We start from the raw sequence: 23,885 nt of genomic DNA on the forward strand, positions 1-23,885 counted from the left end.
GCACAAGAACGCATGGGCCGTTTTTACTTGAACCTTCTCTGAGAACGTACAACTTTCTATTCTCTGAATCAATTTACAATGAGCACAACAGAGCTGTACACCTGCTACCCTGAATTCATAATTCATCAAAATGCTTCTACAGACCCTTTCCAGATCCTCCAAGCTACCCATGTGATCTATTTCAGTAGCCCTTTGAACCAAGTTTCACAGGAATAAATAATGTGGTTTTAACCAGCGTGTTTCTGAGACTGCGCCATTTGTGTTTCCAGACAAGGTCTTGCCTCATCATTCAGTGCTAGTAAAAGCATCAGTATGTTTAACACAATACATTTGGAAGTGTATTTATTTAGTCTAAAATAACACCAGATAAAGGGGTATAGTACAATGGTGTATCAATCCAACTGTGAATATAAATATTGCATTGACTTTATTTTCCTTTCTGAATTTGTGACAGACCGTGATTTAAAGAAAACGCAATGAATCTGTTTAAAATGTGTGTGTTTATAACAGTAGCAATTATCTCACAAGGAAACAGAAAGAAGCCCCTCAGAACAAAAATAGGATTTAAACTAACTCTCCCTGCAACTCAATACCTGCTTAAAAAAGAGAGCTGAAACAGCAAAAGACAAAATAGTAATTATCATCGTCTTGGTTATAGAGAAGCATCGGCTAAAAATATCAAGGCAAACAAACAGTTTTGTTTTAATAAAGCATACAGACAATGCCGTGTATTATTTACCTTTCAGACTTATTCTGACGGATACAGCTCTCAATGATTTCCTTTACTTCTGGGTCGGATACCTTGTTGAAGCTCGCAGGTTTGATACCCTGAAAGACAAGGCTTACATTTAGCATTTTTGAGCATCATTAGGTCTACTACGATGACAGCTTGCTTATATTAATATAAACGGGTTACGGCAAAAAAGCAAATGTAAGTTAAAATGCAGACATACGCTGGTTACTTTGCGGTATATCTGAGCAGCATTCTGGCACTCAGAATACGGGTACTCTGAGGTAGCCATTTCCAGCATGCACATGCCAAATGCATAGACATCCACAGATTCGTCATAATGTTCCTCGTACATTTCTGGAGCCATGAACTCTGGGGTCCCTGAAACGATAAGCAAGCGGTTTAGGATCTGGCCCAATAGTTAATGGACTATCAGATAAAAGATCTTGCGTTATGGGAATACTTTACACATTAGATAGACAGATACATATAAAAATATTTGACAATCTTAACATACATCTGTATTCTTTAGCTTTATATCCACACATTCTGACTTACAGGAGAAGCAAAAAAAAAAAAGAACGCAAGACTGCACTGCATCAGCAAGATCATAAATAAAGACGCACTAGATCAGCAGAAACGCGTAAGGTTTGCGAAGGTTCTCATGTAACACCTGCATTTTACTAACTCGATCCTTTACTACACTATAGGTACAACCAGCGGCTTGATGCTACCACACAGCAAGCTACTGAAGATTTGTCTCACCAATCACGCTCTTGGCGAATGATGTTCGCATTAAGGTGGCAAGACCCAGATCGCCGATCTTCACCGAGCCAGTGGGCCCTGTGATAAATATGTTGTCACATTTTAGATCGCGGTGGATTATAGGCGGTGTCCGTGTGTGTAGGAACTGAAGCCCCTTCAAGATCTGCCGGCACCAGCTTCTCAGTACTTTGGGTTTCATTACTTTAAAGCGCTTCAAGTAACTGCATATGAAATAAAACACAGGATGATCAATAAAAGTTACACATATTGAACATCAAAAACTTATGCCAACAAATCTGTGCTAAACTCGATTTTTCAACTTTTGCGATATATGCCAATAACACAGGGCTTCATTTTCAGATACCCATCTAATTTGCCTTCTTATTTGTCAGCATTTCAACTGCTTTGGGATTTTGGTTTTCCTAGGGAATTTCTGCCGAGTTTGTACTTTTTCTTACGCGTCACATTTTTCTGAATTATTCTACACGCTAAACAGTTTGTAGGAAATTCCTGGAAAATGGTAAAACCAAGAACTAGTTGGCAGCCCGTTATGGGAATCTAAAGAAACTTTGCATAAAAAAAAGCCTATGCCTCTGATGAATGTCAGAAACGGAAAATATTAAATTAATAATCTTCAAATGCACTAAGAGTTTCCATAATTTCCAAAACACAGCTCAACATGGAGAATTAAATAATTATGGTACTTATTAATGGTTATAAGTTACATACTCTTCTTATGTGACTTTGGAAATAAAATATTTGTAATTCATTATGTTTCATTGTAGTATTCACAAGCACATTTATTCTTCAGGTATCTTGTTTATTTAAGGGCTTTGAAATGCAATTACGTTTTTAAAGTGCCCGAAGTCATCAGTTCTGTGACCAAAACTATGCATTTCTTCCCCTTCAGTGTAGACTCCCAGGAGTCATAGAACCGCACAATATTTGGGTGTTGGAGACCCTTTAACATCTCTGCCTCTTCTTTGAATCTTTGCTGCTCGGCTTTGGTTAGTTTCCTGTCCTAAAATGGAGAGAGAGAGAGAGAGAGAGAGAGAACGAGTCATTGGCTGCACAACGTTTGCTTAATCTTATCTAGCATGGTCGAGTGTTATACCTCTGTCAAACTGTATAATATAAAGTCCTCTGGCTAAATCTGGAGTGTAACATTTAAAGACGTTGACAGTCATTTTCAAGAGAAACTGGAAAATCATTGTCAAAAGTGTGGATTATTTATTATACGTAAGGAAGCTTTACAGAGACGAATGCCTCCATACTAGGACAGAGACCCCGGTAACCATTCAGCCCGGGACGTCAGTCACCCTCTAACCAGCATGACCGCCGTGGACATCAACTGCAAACGGAAGCATTATATTCCTGTAGGCTCTCCTCTTTAAAAATACCTTAAAACAGGTGTTTTCTTTTTCATACATGTATACTACATTCGCCTATGACCATCACACCTACAGAAACATGATCACTGTAAAGGGAGGAATAGAGAGAATACAGAAGCTAAGCAGCAGGTATTAATATAGAATGTCATGCGGTCTTGTCAGGATGAGCTTTATGGCTAGGCTGCTCTGATAATACGCAGGGTGTAATGGAAAAAGGCAATGGCATGTTAATAAACTCATTTAGAGCAACTGCCAAAGACAAACTTAGCATCTAAATGCTGTGCATGTTGTCAGTGCTGCCTGGAAACATAAGGAATCCTATCAACCCCCCCGTGACAGTTACAAGGAGAATATCGATTGTTATGGCGCAGTCATACTATGTCCTTATTATGGGACCTATTTTATAAGAAAACATGAAGAAAAAATCGTGACTCCTCTGCTAGGCTCAACTGTACCCACAGGAGAGTGAATTATGTATTCCCTGCATTAAGCGGACAGGCAGGTTTACCGGCTGAATTAAACACCCGCACCGAGACTGAGCTCTTACTTGTTAATAGCCCAACACGCATAATGTCAGCCACACCACTAAAACATTTAAACACAAGGAACAAGGCCCACTTAGTCTGTGAGCAGAACTGTGAAGCCAGTGTAAGTAATAATGTGCCGTTTAACATATTTAATATTTTTTTTTTTGTTTGTGATACAAGACATGCAATAGTTCTCATGCCCTGTCTTATGCAAGAGACACAGGTCTGTAAATCAAAAAACAGGAATACACAAGAGATAAAACGCCCACAAACTCCTTGCTATCTATATTGCGTGCCACGGGCACTCGGGAAATTGCATTTCTTTAATGTAACCTTTAAAACCGGCAGTATTTGGGAAAGTGATGATTTCTGATGACAGATCGTGGAGCTGGCGTTTTGATCAGTGGGCAGCCGGTGGAAGGAACCCATACATAACCGATATCACAGGAAGACATCATTAACCCCACGAGGTTCTAAGAATGCACATGACACTCAACTGAGTAAGAAAGTAATGTTCTTACCGGCCTTTAAACCACCCACTGAACTATCCGCTCATTTGGCTGCTACTTTGGCAGAAACCAAAATGAAAAATTGCACACTTTACAAAACAGGGTTAAAAAAAAAAAAACACGTTACCAGTAAAAGAGAAAATAAATAGAATTTCCAGCCCTGACATTTCCAGCCGAGCTTTTAAACGGTACCGCTTACTTTACTTTAGAGCAGAGGTGCCAATCATCAAGGCAATAAAATAAAGAAGCCGATATCAAACATGCTTCGATCAACCAAGAATTTATACGGCTTAGAAAGATGCTGAACAAAGCACAGAAGGCCTAATATTTATTTATATATATATATATATATAATCACAGGTGCCTGAAAGTACAGTATGTTTAATTAGTCACCTATACATGTGTATGTGTATATGTGTGTATATGTGTATATGTGTGTATATGTGTGTATATGTGTGTATATGTGTGTATATGTGTATATGTGTGTATATGTGTGTATATGTGTGTATATGTGTGTATATGTGTGTATATGTGTGTGTATATGTGTGTATATGTGTGTATATGTGTGTATATGTGTGTATATGTGTGTATGTATGCGTGTGTGTATGTATGCGTGTGTGTGTAGGTGTGTGTGTGTAGGTGTGTATGTGTGTGTGTGTGTGTGTGTGTGTGTGTGTAGGTGTGTGTGTGTGTGTAGGTGTGTGTGTGTGTGTAGGTGTGTGTGTGTGTGTATGTATGCGTGTGTGTATGTATGTATGCATGCGTGTGTGCATGTATGCGTGTGTGCATGTATGCGTGTGTGTGTAGGTGTGTGTGTGTGTAGGTGTGTGTGTGTGTAGGTAGGTGTGTGTGTGTAGGTAGGTGTGTGTGTGTAGGTGTGTGTGTGTGTGTAGGTGTGTGTAGGTGTGTAGGTGTGTGTAGGTATGCGTGTGTGCATGTATGTATGCGTGTGTGAGAATGATTGTAGCTTTCAGAATTGCACCAATTAAAAGCACATAGTTTCAGAATAGACATTGATCAAACACAGGAGATTTACCTCTCCTTAAGTCATAAAAACCCAGCAATTAAACAAAATGTTGCTAAATGCTGCAGCAAAACACATGTTTTGGCCCTGGAAGTTACCAACTACCAGCGGCACAATTATCTTCCTTACGTGACAGGCTAGCGGTAAACATATATATATTATATATATATATATTACGGGTACGTTACAGGACAACAAACGCCTACAAACTACTGCGTTGGGAACTATTTGGCAAGAGATTAGTTTGATTTCTTCGGCTGTAAAGATAAAAAATAGACGGCCAAATGTCTGGACGGGACACTGCCATCCAACAAACGTATATGTAATGCATACACAGGAACGCTGCCAGACTGTACTTATTTAAGGATCCTTTTTGAAATGTATATACCCAATGCTTGTAAATCATGCTGATCATTCAGCACATTATCTCCTTCGACTTCTGTAGGAAGAGAAGCTGAGAAGGTTCTGAGAAAAGTCTGTAGACTTTTAACCCTATTTTGACCCCCAAGATTAAAACATACATATACTCCAATACATCATCTGAAATTATATCGGGAAAATAATGTTTCGTTTATGTGAAGTTTCCTCGGAAGAGGTTGATTTATTGCATTTACCCAACTACCCAAACTATGGCTTATTCTGTAAAGCTGTAAGACCGCATACATGAGTCAAAAGCAGCCACTTAATGTAAGCTTGGCCGGTCTTAAAACTACAAAATATCTCAAAATATGCATAGTATCGTTTATTGCACTAATACTTTAGCAGTGGCCCATTCCCCAAAGATTCAGAGAGTACAGATCGTCTTGTTACTTTCACAAACGCAGGGGGTTCTACAACTAGGAACTCACAACTCTGGTGTAAGATCATTAAAAGTGTTCACAGCCTCACGGAGAAGCGAGCCTGTGAACTAATCCCGCCATACGAAGCACAAAAAAGGAAACAGCATAGAATTAAACTAAATTAGAAAGTGAAACAAGTTGAAAGACAATTACCGCATGTGCAATCAGACCACACACTCATCAGACGCACTCAAAAAAACCAAAAAGGTGTTAAAGCGTCTCTGAGACACTGAAGGCGTTACCGTGTGCTGTGAATTCAAAATCCAGAAGAACGCCTAAAGAGCAAGAAACATCTTAATTGGCAAAAACGGGTACCTACAGATGGTGCTGAGAAGGGGCAAGGAATCCACGGCCAGAGGAGGTTGCTGATGGAACACAAATCAATCAAAAAGGGGCCGCTGGGGCTTGTTAAAAACGGGTCGATTAGAAATGTTTCATGGAACCCTCAAGAGGCCGATGTCTGGACAGAATATTAACCTCCGACCCCCTGCATGCTGGACATGATTACTGTCCAGATAAAAAGGCTATATAAACAAATATTACATACATTATATATATATATAATATAAATAATATTAAAATAATTCTAAAGCTACTATAATAATAAAGAGACTATGCTAATCCCAGAGGCTAGAATGTATCCCGTTAGACTCGGAACGGCTTGGGCATGTATTGCCTTTCTGTTCTGGGAAGTATATGCTTGGCGAATGCAAAACTATACAATAAATCCGACCTCTTTAGCAAACATAACCAACCTAAAATTTTAGTTCCTACGTATTCTTTCTTAACGAGAACCCCCCTTGTGTAAGCATGGAAATCTCTCTCATTGACTTCACGGGGAACCGTTTTCTACCACAGTTTGGCTGCTTCAAGTAACGTGAAGCGTTAGGGCACAGAAGGGGTAGGAAGCTGCAGCTTCTCCCAAAGTTAACTACATTTATCTCTCTTACATGGAATTTTATTATTTTGTATGTAAGGAGGTTTTGTGCACTTTGTAGGTTGCACCTCATTAATGTTAAGAAAGAATAAGTGAAAAAACCCTGCTACATTTCTAAAAACACACTTGAGAACTTGGATAAAGAAGCTGGAGGACTATGTGGATGTAATCACATTTAATTACGTATTCCTAATTAACCCGTAAGCTCTTTGTGGCAGAGCACACACTCTGGATTTAACTTTGCCTTCATCTTTTTGAATATGCTATTCAGATGCAAGTAAACGGACGCAGCCCCTCTTGGGTCCCAAAACAGCAGCGCCTCCCAGGGCCTCCTGCGTTCGAATGGCTTCTGTAATCAGCCATACCCCGCTCCGCAGCTGGCAATGCGTGTCATGCCTTCTGTCTTCAGACCTGGGTGGCAAATGGCCACAAACTAACCCCCGAAGCACAAAGCGCCATTCATGAGCAGATAACACAATACAACGTAACACCCTCCAAGAAGTCAGAAGCTGTCAGACAAACTGGTGAACGACAGTGTGCAGAGCGCCTATTTTAATCGATGCTGCAAAAGGAGTTAGAGGGACACTTTAGAGAAGCTGCAGCTCCAGGGCTGTAGTGTGCCACATTGTTCACACGCCACGTTTTCCTTAAAATCACTCCCAGGGAAATCATTGGAAGCACATTCTCCTCAGGCCGCCGGGGACTCTTTAGGAGCCAGCTTTGGCTAGCAGCGAGTATAGCAAGTGTGAGACATGTAAGACTGAACACATCTCTCGCTAGTCTAGGAGCAGAGGCAAACGCAAAGGGTCGCTCTGCAGAATCGCTCCACGCATCAGCAAGGAGAATTCATCTTGGAAAAAGGTATTTTTTTGTGATATCCAGCCTGGCAAAGGTCAAAACTTAAGGCGTCCATTACTACAGAAAAATGAATGGATCAAAACCATGTTAAAAGTCAAAACATTTGTAACAGATGTAACAGACCTGTAATTAACTGTAATGATTTGATTTAGAATAACTGTTGCAGTCTTACAACAAAAGTAATAAACAAAAGGGCTGCTTTGTTTCTAAAAAAGAATAAACACAAACATCAGGAACAGAGAAAAGATTGGACACATTATATAGGAAGCTAGGATCCACCACAACACAACCTGCTAATACTGCAGTGATTTTAGATTTTTAGCCAGTATTTTAGGTCCTATCTTAGAGTTTTGGGAGAAGCAAATGACTTCTCAGCTTGGAATTCTTCATCGTTAATGGATTTTAATCACGTCAAAAGGACGTTCCCTCAAAACAAAGATTTACTGCTGGAAACACGAGCATAACTCTCGGGCTTATCAAAAAAAAAACATTTCAGGCTAAACCATTAAAAATAAAAAATAAAAAAGAAATGCAACATATTTTGGGGAATCCATTAGCCTAGCAAGGAAACCGAGATATCCAACACCTAAAGGGTGAGTAACGCGGCTTTTCTGACCGACTGACTTAATGTGTACATATACTTTGAGGCATTTGTTTAATCATCTCAGGATTCATTGAAAACGTTCATGCCTCGCATGGTCTGTTTTTATTATATAACCACAGTACACTGCCATGTATTGTACTGCAGACCTCGGCTGTCAACTCAAAGCTTTGCTAATGTCGAGCTGGCATGTATCTGTGCCAACATCCTGTACAAACATTTTTTAAATAAATAGAAGAGTTACTTTGGCTTCAGCTGCTTACAGTAGAAGGATGATGTAACTAGAAAGGCAGCAAAACAGGATAGTTAAAGGGACAGCGTGTTTGAAAAGGATCCAGGACAATACACATCAGCTTGTCGGAACTGAGCCCGGGCATAATAATCAGCTCCTTTTAACTACCTGAAAGTGAAAGCCATCTACACATTCATACACGCATATACACACACACGCACAGGTAACACGCCATGGGCTGCTATGGCGATAGTATGACTTTAACTGCACCAAGATCGCTCATTATGAATAGTTCAATCTCTTTTTCTTTTGTCAATTTCATTTCTTGAATATCTAAGAAGATTAAAGATGACGGTATAATAAAAGATTTATGTTGTTCCAATGTAACAAGGAATTCCAGAAACATCATATTTACACAAATATATAACACACTATATATCATCCAAATGTATTGGACACTAGACCATTGCCCTTACAGGGACTTTGATGCTATTGTATTCTACGTACATAGACATTAATATGTCGTTGGTCCCCCTTTGCAGCTATAGCAGCTTCCACCCTTCCGGGAAGGCTTTCCACAAGATTTTGGAGGTCTGGGCTCTGTGCCGGCCGGTCAAACCCATCGAACATCTCTGGGATGAACTGAAACGGGGATTGCGAGCCGGGCGTCTCACCCAACATCAATGCCTGACCTCTCAAATACTCTACTGGATGAATGGGCAGAAATCCCAGCCGAAACGATCCAAAATCTTGCGGAAATCCTTCCCAGAAGAATGGAAGCTGTTACAGCAAAAGGGGTGACCAACCTCATGTCTATGTATTTAGAATGCAATGTCATCAATGTGTCTGTTGGTGTAACGGTCAGGCGTCCCAATACTTTTGTCCATATAGAGTGTGTGTGTGTGTGTCTCTCAAATAAAGCTTTCCCATTTTCATATGAAAGCAGGAGCTGTAACAAAACTCATATGGATATATTAGAAGAAAATATTTACTGAAACATATCTTCGGGTTTACTTTTTTAAGTATCTAGGCACACAACATTTTTGCCACTTATAAAAGTGATGGAAACTGCTTGACTAGAGGCTGATGCATGGACATAGTAAATCATTCTCCAACTGATAGACTACTAGTTTACTTTGGTCAATCCGAGTAAATCATACCCATGAAATATGGAAGGCTCTGCATAAATTGTTGGTGCTTCATAAACAATAATACCGTTGATTATGGCTCTAGATTTAGCTATTTTTAGGTTTTAACAAATCATCTTTCATGCAGTTCCTCACAGCAAGAACAGAACGACTGGAGGAGGCAGCCGGGAAAAGGAATCACATAAGATGTAGAAATAGTTTTTCACAATTGTTTGCGCATGTTTAGCGTCACTCCTGCAGCACACACTTAAATGCAGACGGATAAGCCATAAGATTAATGTGTACAAACAAATTCCTATTATATATAGGATGTAATGAAGCTCGGTCTAAGCTAAAGAATAAAACCACTAAAAAGCCCTCAAGAGACATTCTTCGGTCATTTTGGCGCGAGGTTCCAGCAGTTACCGGGGTGTAACGTGTGAAAGGAAATGTATTGTTTCTATTAAGCGCGTAAAATAATTGTACCTTCAATTGGTACCGGACAAACCCCAAATGCCAGGAAGCCATGGCTTATACTTTATAGCGCCTAATATTTGCGATTATTTATACTATACATACAGACACATTGTATCCTATAGATTTATCCCTTTCCGGTTCCTAATGAAGAAAGGAGCCAAGAAACTAAAACGTTCTCCTTGCTCCCAAACTGCATAAGTGCGTCCAACATCATCATAAATCTATCCCTAATTTAGCCACATTTTTCATAAAAGTATCAGTTAAACAGAAATCTTAAGAACGCCAGTAATCAAAGTGTGACTGAAGTCCTCATCAAGAAGAAGTTCAACTTGGAGAAGATAAAGTATTGAGTGTGAGGCCCAGGTAGTGAAATCGCAAATTACTAAGTACTAAGACAATTATTTGCAATTGATAATATCAGAATCAAGTAAACGGGCCAACTCCTTCAAACAAGGGGACACGGGTCGTTTAATATGTAGTACACATCATGCACAATCCCACACTTGGCGTGTTCTCCTTCGTGGGGGAAAGAGCCGCTTTCACGGTTTTAAAACATTAGACCGGAACGATCCTGTTTCCTTCCAACTTTACTTTTTCCTCCAATACTTCAGAAGTTTTACTCTTATAATGTTCACACTTGGTTGACGGCTTCAATGTTTCTCCAAACAGATCCTAAAATCTGGACTTTCACAAAAGTACAGTCAGTTATTTCATTTTATATTCATCCGAAATATTATGTGTATATTAAACGTGTAATGCGCTTCTAAGCTATCTGAAACACTAAACAGCAGAGGTAACAGCATAAGGAAACACGGGAAGGATGTCATCCACGTGTCTCCTGGTACCAGCTGGAGAACTATATAAAGACTCACGGAAGGCAAGGTCAGTTGGTGGAAATTCCTGCCCGCAATCTAAGACACTTGATGACATCCTACAGCTGCGCATGGACTACATGTCCTTATAGCTGCAGTAATTTCCTACAAAAACAGGACATGCTTTCTCTCTGAAATGGTCCACATCAAATGCCCGTATCCTTTTAATTCTATGTAACGCCACATCCCACCGATTCCATACTTCCTGTGGCCTTTGCTATTGTGATTTACACGGCTACGCAGCACGAAACACTTTATAAAGAATAAAAAGCAATAAACGTGATCCGTTTGCCTTGTGCCCAGCACAACGGGGACTGATTCAGCGATGCTTTGTTTTAGCTGCCAAAAACACGTTAAGCAGCATAGCATCCTATTCACGTTCCGCAACGTACCATCCACCTTAAGAAAGATATAACTTAAAGCCTGTGGATGGATATGGTCAAACAGGTCACTAAAACACCAGTAGTAATATTTTAAGTGCCAGGGTTACCTAGGCCCGCGATTTGTCCAACAATGGCAAGTCTTTCAAGAAAAGGCCGGGGCCGCCAATGATCCCATTCTGATATTCTATTAAGTTCTGTATTCATAAGATATTGTATTAATCATTGTACTTTACCCTTTTCAGGTAAAATAAAATAACTCAGAATTGCAAAAATCAAATGTCCTCTGGACCAAAGTTACCTCTGACAAATTAAAGGTTATTGATATAATCCTGCAGCCATGCTTCATTGAAAAAGTTTCCTTTTCGTTTAGACTAGGGCTGCAACTAACGATTATTTTAATAATCGATTAGTTGGCCGATTATTTTGTCGATTAATCGATTAATCGGATAAAAAAATACATTATTTTAAATTGAAGAAAAATTGCCAAAAAAAACGTAAAATTTACACTTTCATCTCTTTATTGCAATGGCCTCTCTCTATTCACCTTCTTATTTTACTGACATAATAATAAAAGCTACAAGAACCCAAACACAGTGCTTCTCAAACTAGGTTTTAATACAAAGTTATTAGTAAATATTAATTCATATGTTAACTATTTTTCATATTTAATAAAAACTGAGAAAAAAGCCTTGTTTAATTTTTTTTATTTACCAAACTGCCCCCAGTTATGCACATCTGACCCCCAGCTTGCCACTCTGCCCCCATATATGTCTTATGCCTCTTATATGCCAGATTCCACTGTGCCCCCTGATATGCCACTGTGCCCCTGATATGCCTTATACTCCTTATATGCCAGTGATATGCAACTGAGCCCCCTAATATACCTTTTACCCCCAGATTTGTTTTATGCCCCCCTGATATGCCTAATATCGATGTCTTATACCCCCTATATGCCACTGAGCCCCCTGATATACCTTTTACCCCAGATATGTTTATGCCCCCCTGATATGCCTAATATCCATATGCCTTATACCCCCTATATGCCCTAAAAATTCATAATACCCCCCATACACCACTATAACTCACCCATACACCACTCTGGCTCCTCCCCTTCCATACACCACTCTGGCTCCTCCCCCTCCCAAACACCACTCTGGCTCCTCCCCCCTCTCATACTCCACTCTGCCTCCTCCCCCCTCCCATACACCACTCTGCCTCCTCCCCCGCCCATACATCACTTTGGCTCCTCCCCTCCCATACATCACTTTGCCTCCTCCCCCTCCCATATACCACTCTGCCTCCTCCCCTCCCATACATCACTTTGGCTCCTCCCCCTCCCATACTCCACTCTGCCTCCTCCCATACACCACTCTGGCTCCTCCCCCTCCCATACTCCACTCTGCCTCCTCCCATACATCACGTTGGCTCCTCCCCCTCCCATTCATCACTTTGCCTCCTCCCCCTCCCATACTCCACTCTGCCTCCTGTGAACCTCCGTTTCTGACAAGACACCAGGGAGCCGGGTAGAGAGGCAGAGTGGCGTATGAGAGGGGGAGGAGCCAGAGTGGTGTATTGGAGGGTGGCTCCCATACACCCCTCTGACTCCTCCCCCCTCCCATACACCGATCTGCCTCTCTACCCGGCTCCGTTACTGAAGGCACTTTCACTGCAGCTTCATAGAAGCCACAGTGTAAGTGAAGGGCAGTAACGGAGGCTGTCTGTGCGATGCAGACCCTCACCGGCTATCAGAGAGGATGATTCTCTGTCAGCCGGTGGGGGTCTGCATCGCACAGACAGACTCCGTTACTGCACTTCACTTACACTGAGGCTTCAATGAAGCTGCAGGGAAAGTGCCTGTCAGTAACGGTGCCGGGTAGAGAGGCAGAGTGATGTATGGGAGGGGGGAGGAGGCAGATGGGAGGGGAGAGAGACGGAAGTGAGAGACCGGCCGACAGTGAGGGGAATCCAGGTCCCCTGCAGCGTCGCGGGGGATCTGGATTCCGGTGTTATAATCCGATCTCTGTTTGAGGTCGGATTATATAAGGAGAGGAGTTTTTCATATAAAAATCGATCCGATTAATCGATGATGAAATTCGTTGCCAACGATTTTCATTATCGATTATTATCGATTTTATCGATTAGTTGTTTCAGCCCTAGTTTAGACAAAACTTTAGTTTCAATCTTAGTCACTATGCTATTATGTAACAATATTAAACTACATCCGATTGTTGCTGTCAATATTTTTGCACCCTGTTTAGTACATTTACCTTTGTAATGTGTTGGTGGTATATAAATGATACTAGTAGCAATACTTGGACCTTTCATACATTTATTATGGTAATCGTTCATCATACTCCATTCTCTGTGGAAACACACACTCTTGCTTCCTAAATCAGATGTCTATTTGTTACTAAAAGGCAGGGCTGCAAAATGCTTGCCAATCACCCTAATGTTTTAGCATTTCCACACCACCCCTATGTGGCTGCCCAAAGGAGCAAACAGAGACACCAATTTATGGCCTCAATGTCTACAAATGTCACGGCAAATTCCAAACTCATCATTCCCAATACTAGTGAGGCACTGTTCATACCGACAACATCTGATAAATATATTATCATTGTTCACTAAGTGGTTTAATCGGTGTATTCATGGCCTTTAAATGGTGGGATGGGGCCATAGCATATAATCTGTACTTCCACCCAGCCCCGAAGGCCCTACGGCCTTTTGCTGAGCAGCGCTGTTCATATCACGTTGGCCTGAACAGCAGCACAAATTCTTCCTCAAACAGCAACTACTAATTTAGAGAGGTCACAAAAACGTGATTAAGCTTTAAGGCACTGACATCTAACACTTCTACACGGACCTTGCAGGATTATGAAACTCAATCGCAAACAGGTCTTTGGTATGATGTCAATGAGGAGGCAGAGGCACAAGAATTATCCTGCAATGACCCAAAGTGGACTAACCTGCAGCTCACACCAAGCAACTTCTACCCACGTTTCTGTGTCCAGTCCTTTGAAGACAGTCTTAAAGGCCCCACGGCCCAACTCAATATCAAATTTTAGGAACCTGCCACTTGGGGAAGTGGCAACAGCTTTCATTTCTGCCTCTTCCTCCATCTCCTTCTCACTTTTTTCCTTAAGAGAGTCTTTACAGGTCTCAGAAACTGCTTTGGGTTCACTTTTTCCTTCCCGCTCTGAAACTTCTGCATTTGCTCTGTGACCCAGTTGCTGGGAAACGCAGTCGCTGATCTTTTCCTCTTTCATGGCTGGTTCAAGAATCCTGTCGTCTTCTGTAATGTCCACGCTCTTTCTAAAGAAGCGCTTCCTTTCGCTGTTCCCAGCAGCCGAGTTGGGTTTCTCTTGCTCCTCCATGCTTGCCTGATGGGCCAGTGAAGAACTTTGAGACCCTTCTCCTTCCGTGGTAGAGAATCCAGCTGGTTTTTCAGTCTCGTCCGTACTTGCTGGCTCTCCAGAGTCAGTAGCCATTCTCCTCAGGTTTGCAGTTCGGTTCTAGCCTGCAGAAAGGAGAATGAAAGAATAAATACCGCGAACAGCTCTATTTATCTATCTATCAAACTTCCACAGTGCTGATAGACGTTTAGGCTAAAACAAATACAGACTGCAAGAAGACATTTAAAGGACTTTGCAATGAAAGGGAAATGAATGGCTTTTTGTATGCTGCTTCAAACAGTCCGGTATTTCCACTCCAACTCAACAGTGAAGCCCCCCCCCACACCCCCTGGAGATAAGCGAGCCAATTCATTGATTTGTTGGGATAAAAACCCATAAACTGAACAGTCGGATTTAAAGCCCAGAAGTGAACATTTTGGTGATGCTTTTTAGTCATATGTTGCCCTTTAACTACAGCCATGCAAGCACCGCCTGATACAGATGAGAAAGAAAATACAGAAAGGCACGGAGTAATCAAACGCCGGTTTAAATTTGCTCCCGGATTTAACAGCAGCTTGAAATCGATAAGTACAATAATGCTTATGTGACAGGAACTGAGCAAAAAGCCCAAAACACATTGTCACGTTTAAAACCAGTAATATGACTCCATAGCGCTGTGGTTATAAGAGTAGTGTGTGCGATACAACAAGGGAACACGGTCTGCTCGAAGGTTTTCATTAATGAGGAAAGAGAATGCCTTAACCCTTTACCCACTGCGTAAAAAAAGGTTAAAACTAAACCAGGTCACTGCAGACTGAACTTTGGCACTGAAACGTATACAGCCTCATTCCTTTCCCTCTCCTCCCCCATACCCTCCACTGTGTAACAGAGTCACCCATCCTGAATCATCCCGCAGTCATTCGCTGCTTTTACTCTTTTGATGTCAGAAGAATGCTTGACACTGTTGGCTGGAATCCAAGGAGCAACTTCCAGCCATAGCCAATCACTTTTAAGCCTCTGGAAGATTAACCCTTTGATGGTCTCGGGTGCGAGTAACACATCACAGGGTATTCAAAGCACCAAACCCTTGCGTACGGCACCATTTACTGAGGTAACCCTAAAAGCTTACCGAACGCCAAGAAATCAGTTATGTTATACTGCCTAGGATTACACTAACAATAGGGTGTATTCATTTAACGAGGAGATTGCAAGATAATTGAACATTTCAGCTCTGTGATATCACGATGTATTATTAAGGGACAATCACAGCGAGCCTCTCCTTCCAAAAGAGTCTAATTTACCGAGCCTATTAACGTGGAGAGAAAGCCGTCTCGCTGCGATGCATTATTCAGGGCCAGCCTTTCCTGCAGGAGACGCTCACTACGTTCAGTCCTCCACCCTATGTGCAGACTACCTATTTAGTGAATAAGTCCCAATCTATCACAAGCAAAAATTGCAACAGTATAAACCAACTCACAAGAAGTGGAGAGTTAAAAGAGTAACACTTCACATTTGCAAGGTGACCCGAGAGTCGCATTTCATTCACTTCTGTAACGTAATAACTTTGCAGGGCCCTCTTACTGCTGCCTTCAAAGGATGAATAAGTTTGTGATTCTTGGAGCATAAGCCGAAGCGCAGATGTCTTTAAGACTCCTGAGCCCTCCTTGCTTCCCACACATTCATTTCACCTCTTCATAGAGACTTCTACACTAAATCCTTTATGTAGATGTTTTGAGAGATAACAAATAAAATCAACTTAAATAAAATAGTTCTGCATTTCTAGGAAATGTACGACATGAAAGAAAACGCACTAAATACTAAACTTTACAACCAAATATGGCTATAAAGGTATTTTAACGATTTCCGTGCTAGAGAGGCTGCATTAAAGTGCTTGGTTTTTGGTGAGTTACCCTCACAGATCTGCCATTTTATTCTTTCTCCTGAAGGTTTAATTATAAATATATATATATAAACTTTTCAGTTTCCGTGGCAACAACCTATCAGGGCATTCTTTTGCGTTGCTTAACAATTAAAGGGGCTCTGTCAAACATAAAATTATGAACAAACCAAAAATGTACAAGTCTAAAGATGTGTTAAGCAGCAATAATGATGTTTTTTAATGCTGCATTTAGTGGGATTGGTGGAAGAGCCCCTTCAAAGAAATATATCCAGAATTAAGAGATTGGACGTCATCACTTAAGTCTGCCTTTAAAGCGGTCATAACCCGTGCACTCTCGCAGTGTATTGTTTGTAAGCAGGGTTCTCTTTATCTAATGTATCCACTCATTTTACTCTGTCGGTTATACATCCGTCTGACCCTTTGAATATTTGGTAAGAAGTGCCGTGGAAATTGTTGCTCTATAACTAAAATCAAGCAAAAACGACTTGGGAATCCTACCCGCTATAACCTGATCAGGGCAAGAGGTTTCGCTGCAGAGGAATCTGGGAGCCGCCGCTCACAGCGTCAGTTCTTCTGGTAGCAAAGAGACCTGCTTAACCTCATATTAATGGGAGGCTTTTTACAAAAGTAGGACAAGTGGTTACATAGAAACATATTTATTCTCTGAATCAGTGGCTCAATCCTACATACAAAAGCAACAATTCAGAACGAGGTCAGACACGGATACACTCAGACCCACGTCAACCGACAATACCTACAGAAAGGGCCGCATTACACTTTAAACATACAAACTGCCAGGTGAAACACGCAACGACAGAGACAAAAACGAGAAGTCCCCGAAGTGACCAGAAAACACGCTGAGAAAGAGTTCGTCTAAAAGAGAGTGAGATTATTATGGTTACTTCCTCAAATACACACCAAAACTAATGAAGAGACCAACTCAGCCCAAACCTGGATCTAAATGTTTCTCCATTGTTCCTAGATATTACCGTAAATATTTATGGTAGAACGTTCTACAATGTTGCGGGAACTAGCGGCACAATTAGAAGGTAAAAGTAGTCGGGCTAGACAAAAATCCATCAGTTAGATTGTAAGCTCCTTTGAGCAGGGCTTCCTAACCTGTTGTTTCTTACAAATTAACAAGTAGTATGTAACATGACATGTCCTGTCTACCCATTGTACAGCGCTACGGAATATGATTGTGCTATATAAAACAAAAATAATAATATTAAACCAAGAATAATGGCCGGCTTGTTTTCAAAGCTACAGAAGCCTACTGGAGCCAGCAGATATTTGGATCATGTTCTAAAACTAATATCGATAACAATCCTGTGAAACAAGAAACCAACCACAAGACCACATTATGGATCACGCAACACCCCAAGTGCAACAATATTGCGCAGAGCACGGCTTGCTAGTTTTGGCACACAGAGAGTTAAATTATCCCACACTATATATTTTTAAGAGAAAGTGTTCTGTCGTGCAGTTTTCTAAAAGAAATCAGCATGTAACCCCGTTATTATTACACCAAAAACAAACACAGCCTGAACATACACACCGTTATTCCTACAAAAGCTGTAGCCGTGGACGTACACATCTCCGGAGACGATAAAGCGGCAAGCGGCATCTCGCTAGGAGTAACGAATAAAAGCGGAAAGTGCTTACAATGTGCGCGGAGATGACAGGTGAGACAAATGGAAAAACACAGGATAGAATCGGAGCACAGGTGGGAAGCTACTCCCTCCGGATCATTCTCCCTGGCACGGCGTGAGTGCTGCACCGGCACTAAGCAGCCCAGAGAGCTTAAGTCAAAGCCTTCCCCTCGAAGGAATCCGATGCAGCTGGCCCGAGGAAACCATCGGCTTCAGATACAAGTAAAACCAGTCGTCTCTCATTCTGCATGAGCTCATCTCGTGCCCTTAGGCACCACGCAGAAAAAAAGGTTGTTCAGCTACAGGTTATGACCTATACAAAGAGAGAGAAATAAAACAATCTGGTGCAAGACACCAGCCTTAGTATACCAAACAAGACAAAAGCCACAGCACGTTTCCCCATTTAATATGTAACAATAATATGTCAGGAGATTCCCAAGCTGTGGTCAAGAACACAACAGCTACTTTACTTTAAAGCCTCCTCGTCAGGAACACTTCATGACACTTTCAACGGCTAAAGACCTGCGCATGAACGACATCGATAACCAGGACGAAAACTTGTTGATTCAGCAAAGACGATGCATCCATTAAACCCGCACCCTCGCTACTTCACTACCATCAAAAACACGCATTAACAATTATCATAAAACCGTTCCTGTCAACCAAACACAACAGAGGCGTCCGGCGCCTCCCAACAAAGCACTATACGTGAGCGACAGGAACATATGCTACCTAACATATAGAAAACACTCGAAGCCATCATACTACCAGCAGGTCAGAAATAGAACGGAAGGTGGATACGGCGTATGTACCGATGCAGGTTACAGGGAGAGATCCAACCCCCGCCGATCAGCCCAGGACAGTGTACTCAGCGGTGCGCCCCTGCCGAGGTATGCAGAGCCGTTCTAAGAAAGAGTACATTTTAACAGGAAAGAAGCTACGTAAGAAACATGTGGCAAAGCCCCCTTCCCTTTGTTAAGCCTTTAACGGCAGAGCTTGGAAGCCGGCAACATGCAAGCGTTTTATCTGCAACAGGAGAACGCTTACAGAAAATGAATTCTAAAAGGCCGAGCGGAAGCCAACGACCGCTCGGATTGACATTTAATCTCTCAATGTGCTCGAGAACCTCAATCAATTCAAATTGCATATCTTATTCATTACAAGGAGAAACAGAGATATATAAAAATGAGTTAAGCAGGTAAAATCAGCCAGCGACAAGCAAAACAATGGTTACAGCAGCACCGAGTATCAAAGCAGCAGTAAGCGTCTGATGGACTTTAACACTTGCACAGCCAGAGAGGTGCCCTGCGTTGTACATGCAGCGAAGAGTTAAACAATCTCCTACTCATCAGGTATGAGCTGGGTGAATAACGTACTATGTAATGCGTAAAAGGGCACTTTTTACACCATTCTGCCCTGTATGTTATCAGTGATGCTCTATTTCCATGGCAACAACATATTGCAATAGATAATCTTTCACTATTAACTTTTTCCACGCTCAAGTATGAATATGAATGAACACAAATATATCAATAGACATAACGGTGCAAAAAAGAATACGGTACATGGAGAGAAAAAAAAAAAACACATCGGATCGCATTTCCCCCTAGCCCGAATACCAAAGGTTTTAGTAAATACAGCAGAGCCCCTTTCCCACCCACCCAAAACAATGCAGACGAGCCGCAAATCCACTGTGGGAAGGAAAAAAAAAATCAATATTCTAATAAAGTGGCCAATGATAGAGAAGCATCACATACATGGCGGATAAGTCACAGAAGCCCATACAGGTCCAACTCCATTGATTGATTGATTGGGGTTATTAATGACATGAACAATAAATTAGGCATTTACATCACACAATGTGCACAGGGTTAGACAAAACACACACACACAGCATGGAGGAGAACACAAGGATCGCCCAGAATGGCTGCACACATGGAAATAGGTTTATATACATACAGATACACATCCTCCTCATCACATCTCACCAGCTGTTAACGGTTCCCGGCCGCCCCCCTCTCCCCGTCACCGGCAGCCTCGGTTTCCCAGGGGTGATAAGGGGTGTGCAGATGGAGGTTTTGGGAAGATTAGGGTAGAGGGGGATATATTGTAACGGAGGCCGCGTGTTATCGGATGGAAGGAGGAGGGGGGCGCCGGTTACTCGGCACACAGACACGACTCCTCCGCCACCGCCTCCTTCACTCACACACCGAGTGTGAGACCCTGTGGGGAAGGGGAAGGAGGGGGGAGAGAGAAAGCGACGAGCGCGCGTGCACCAGCCTCCTCTCTATCTCTTGACACAGCGCGCACCTCAGCTACCGCGCGCTCCCGACATTTACCTCAGGAAGATGAAATATATAACCGTACGAACGCCGAATTCAAAAAACAAAAAAGAAACGGGTTATCGGGTGACGCATATATTACTAGAGAATAAACAAAAACGGTTTGCTTTCGAACACGTGAAACAACGGCTGAATTTTGAAACGAGGAACGGAGACAGAGGTACAGACAAAGAGAAGTGTTATATACACGTAGAAGACGCACGGACCTACGGATGCGGTTTGTCAGATAAAGAAAGGAGCGGGCTGCATAGTAACAGACACAGCTAGTAAGACTGATGTCGGTGTATGTATGTAAGGGGGATTCTCCCTCCCCGTATCGCGGAGCCCCCCCACCATTGAATGGACAATGAAAGATCTCTTGCCGTGAGTCTCTGTCGTGAGCGCGCTCCCCTATCTGCTCGCGCACCGCCGGGAACGCCGCGAGACTCAGCCAGGTGCACGCCCCCGCTATAGCTGCAGCGAGGGAGGATGAGCCGGCGCGCGCACTGCACGCCGGGAGATGTAGTGCTTTCTTGCTGCATACCTGGCTACCACGTTCAGAGTCACAGATGCCTTTCTTACTCTATGTTGGGGCTGGCAAAAGGGACAGCAAGACAATTGCTCCCAGGGCCTTTCTGAAGGTTTTGGATTACTGCCACCAGCTTGATGTTCCCTTTAATTTAACATCAAGGTGTCTAAGAGAACTTTAGTCGGCACTTAAACCCTGACTTGGTCATTTCCACGATCCTTTAATCGACCGCTAATGAAAGCGGGGAGCATACTTAAGTATGCTAACGGCACATGCCATGGAGCCCTTCCAGTTACGTCTATAGGAGCCCAATAACAACTTGAAGACTTACTTATACGTTGACGAGGTTCCTTTCACCTGTGGACAAGAATATGACATACAGCAGGATGGGAATTTTTTGTTCCAGTTTAACATCGTCTTAGTTCCCACAAAGTCTTTGGAGAACCAGCCTAACCAGTTTCATAATGCTCAGTCTTCAGATAATAATGATCAATTTATAAGATTAGGAATAATCCTGTGCATTTCTAAAGATTGCACAAAAGTTTTATTGTATTTTTTTATTTTTTGGAGCAGCATAACAAGAGCCGGAATAATGCCATATTAAAGTTTTTCAAGAAAACTTCCCATGTATACCTCATCACTAATAGCCATTGACCAAGGTGAAAGGTGATGCTACAGTATATATATATATATATATATATATATATATATATATATATATGTGGCATTATAGCATCTGCTTCTCAATACTTCCGTCTGGCTCTGTGGGTCTTTTAAAGGCGGAGCACCAGGATATGATGTCATATCTCTGAGCTCAGCGATGTGGAGGGGGCGGCAATCAGTGTTGCCCTGGTTCACACCTAGGGCATCGATGAGAGGGACATTAGGCAAGTGAAAGAATGTGCAGGACCACAAATAGACCAAGAGATGCTATGGGTTACAGAAAACATAAAAAGATGAAACTGTGTACACATTTGGTCTTTTTTGATCATTCAGTTGGTAACGATGGAGGTAAAACCAAACTTAAAAATAAGCCTCTATCCCCTTACATTGGGCCTGTAGATTTCCAAAATCCCATTTTTTCAGCTCGATATACTTAATATAGTTTTGAAAGGCAATTACCGTAGATAGTTCCCGGTATAATGATGCTGAATATAAAGAATAATGGGTGTATTTGGGGGGTTTGTCTAGTTTACTCCATGATGTAAATCCAGCCCTGAGGTGACCCCGGCTTTTATGTTGTACGGTGGAGTGGTATCACGCCAAAGGAGTGAGTCGACGGTATCCATGGTTACAGAGCATATTATAATAGCACTTACACTGAACAGCGCCATAGAAATACAAGACACCGGGTCATTTATCTCAAACCTGAGTGATTTGGTGTATCCGTTTTTATTCGGATTTGACCATACGGCTGCTGCTATAGATTAGCCCATGCAGCTCATATGATAGCTGCATGGGCCCTTTAAATTTTTGTAGTACCCCTTGCAAATATAAGGGTGGATCTTAAGTTCCGCTTCTACTCGTCGGCTCTTTTTTTTTTCCGTTTCATTTGCCACCTTGACGTGTTACGTTTAGCTAGTATAGAAATCCCACTTCTTTCTTCTTGAATATATGCCGCTAGTTTAAGGCGGTATTAACCTTAGTTTCATTTTTTTGGCCAGCATCCACTTCTTTTGGTAGACTTAGTCGATTCATTATGTTTTATGGCAGCATTGATTAAACGATGACATTCCAAGAATGCATTTCTTAGTTTATGATATAATTAAAGGGTCACCCCCTATCAGTGATTGGAAAGCACCACAAAATTAGCTACATTTTTTATTGTGAAACTATTGTTAGTGGGTTTTTTTTTGTCTTTTTAACGCAGGAAGAGGAAAACAGACGTGTGAATATGTTGGCTCGCCGAAAGGTTTCACAAATGTCTATAATAATCACTTATTTGGGTATAAAAAAGCATCCATTTCATAAAAAAATATACACATTGATAATTAGACAATATTGATTAAAAAATTGAAAGCAGCTCTCACAAGATACTTTACTCTTCAGCCGCTGCTTCTATAAGGATAATGTCTCGTAACCCTTTAAATGGACATTTGCAATGATATAACCCATATTCAGGGGGTCTCCATACGCATTAAAAAAATTATCCTAGAACCAAATTTGCTCATTTCTTTTCAAATTATTGAAACAACATTTGTTTCAGGCTGCAATTCGTACCCACTTACCTCTGAGGAAGCCAGTATTGGTGAAACGCGTCAGGTTCTCCTTAACCTCAACCCAGCTCAATATCATCTAATTATCTATGTGTGTATTTCTGATCCTTTTTTATGGAATTCATTGTTTTTTTTTAATATATGGAAGTGATTATTAAATCTATTGGTTTTATATTCCAACTGCCTTGTAGTTTTCAACAACACTCACCCCAACACACGTCGTACATTCCTCTATTCCGTATTCTATACTATTCTTATTTCCTTTTCTCCTGGCGCATACCCATACAGCAATCCTTCACAAACGTCTGTCATCAAAAGGTAAGAGATACGCTGCTTGTGGTAATAACTTAGTAGATATTTGCCCTAATTAAGTGTCATAGTCCTGCACCTTTTAGTGTTCCTTTAAGTGCTGACATAGAGCCGTCTGTGATAATAATGGAACCCACGACTGTAGAGGAGATGCTTGCCGGCGCACAGGAAAGCTCTGCGTGAGCTGGCTCGTTTATGAGTAAAACCGGTTTCTATATGTTAGAACAATTCATAGTTATCAGTGAAGCATGGCGTTTTGGAAATAAGCGACATGAGAGATCTTTTTTTAACATC

The 23,885-nt window shown here is 41.6% G+C and overlaps 1 protein-coding gene across 1 annotated transcript in view; it reads right to left on the reverse strand.

Moving 5' to 3' along the window:
• Nucleotides 1-20,395, reverse strand: part of WNK3 (WNK lysine deficient protein kinase 3) — a 35,164-nt gene extending 14,769 nt beyond the window's left edge. The window contains exons 1-6 of the mRNA XM_053473335.1: nucleotides 20,205-20,395; nucleotides 14,239-14,789; nucleotides 2,344-2,516; nucleotides 1,496-1,716; nucleotides 954-1,111; nucleotides 740-828 (exon numbers count right to left, since the gene is read on the reverse strand). Coding sequence (XP_053329310.1) covers nucleotides 740-828; nucleotides 954-1,111; nucleotides 1,496-1,716; nucleotides 2,344-2,516; nucleotides 14,239-14,760 — 1,163 coding nt within the window. The 5' untranslated portion in view covers nucleotides 14,761-14,789; nucleotides 20,205-20,395. The remainder of the gene's footprint in view (nucleotides 1-739; nucleotides 829-953; nucleotides 1,112-1,495; nucleotides 1,717-2,343; nucleotides 2,517-14,238; nucleotides 14,790-20,204) is intronic.
• Nucleotides 20,396-23,885: the final 3,490 nt, after the last annotated feature.

The sequence above is a fragment of the Spea bombifrons genome, chromosome 8 (assembly GCF_027358695.1).
Source record: "Spea bombifrons isolate aSpeBom1 chromosome 8, aSpeBom1.2.pri, whole genome shotgun sequence".
Lineage (NCBI taxonomy): Eukaryota > Metazoa > Chordata > Amphibia > Anura > Pelobatidae > Spea > Spea bombifrons.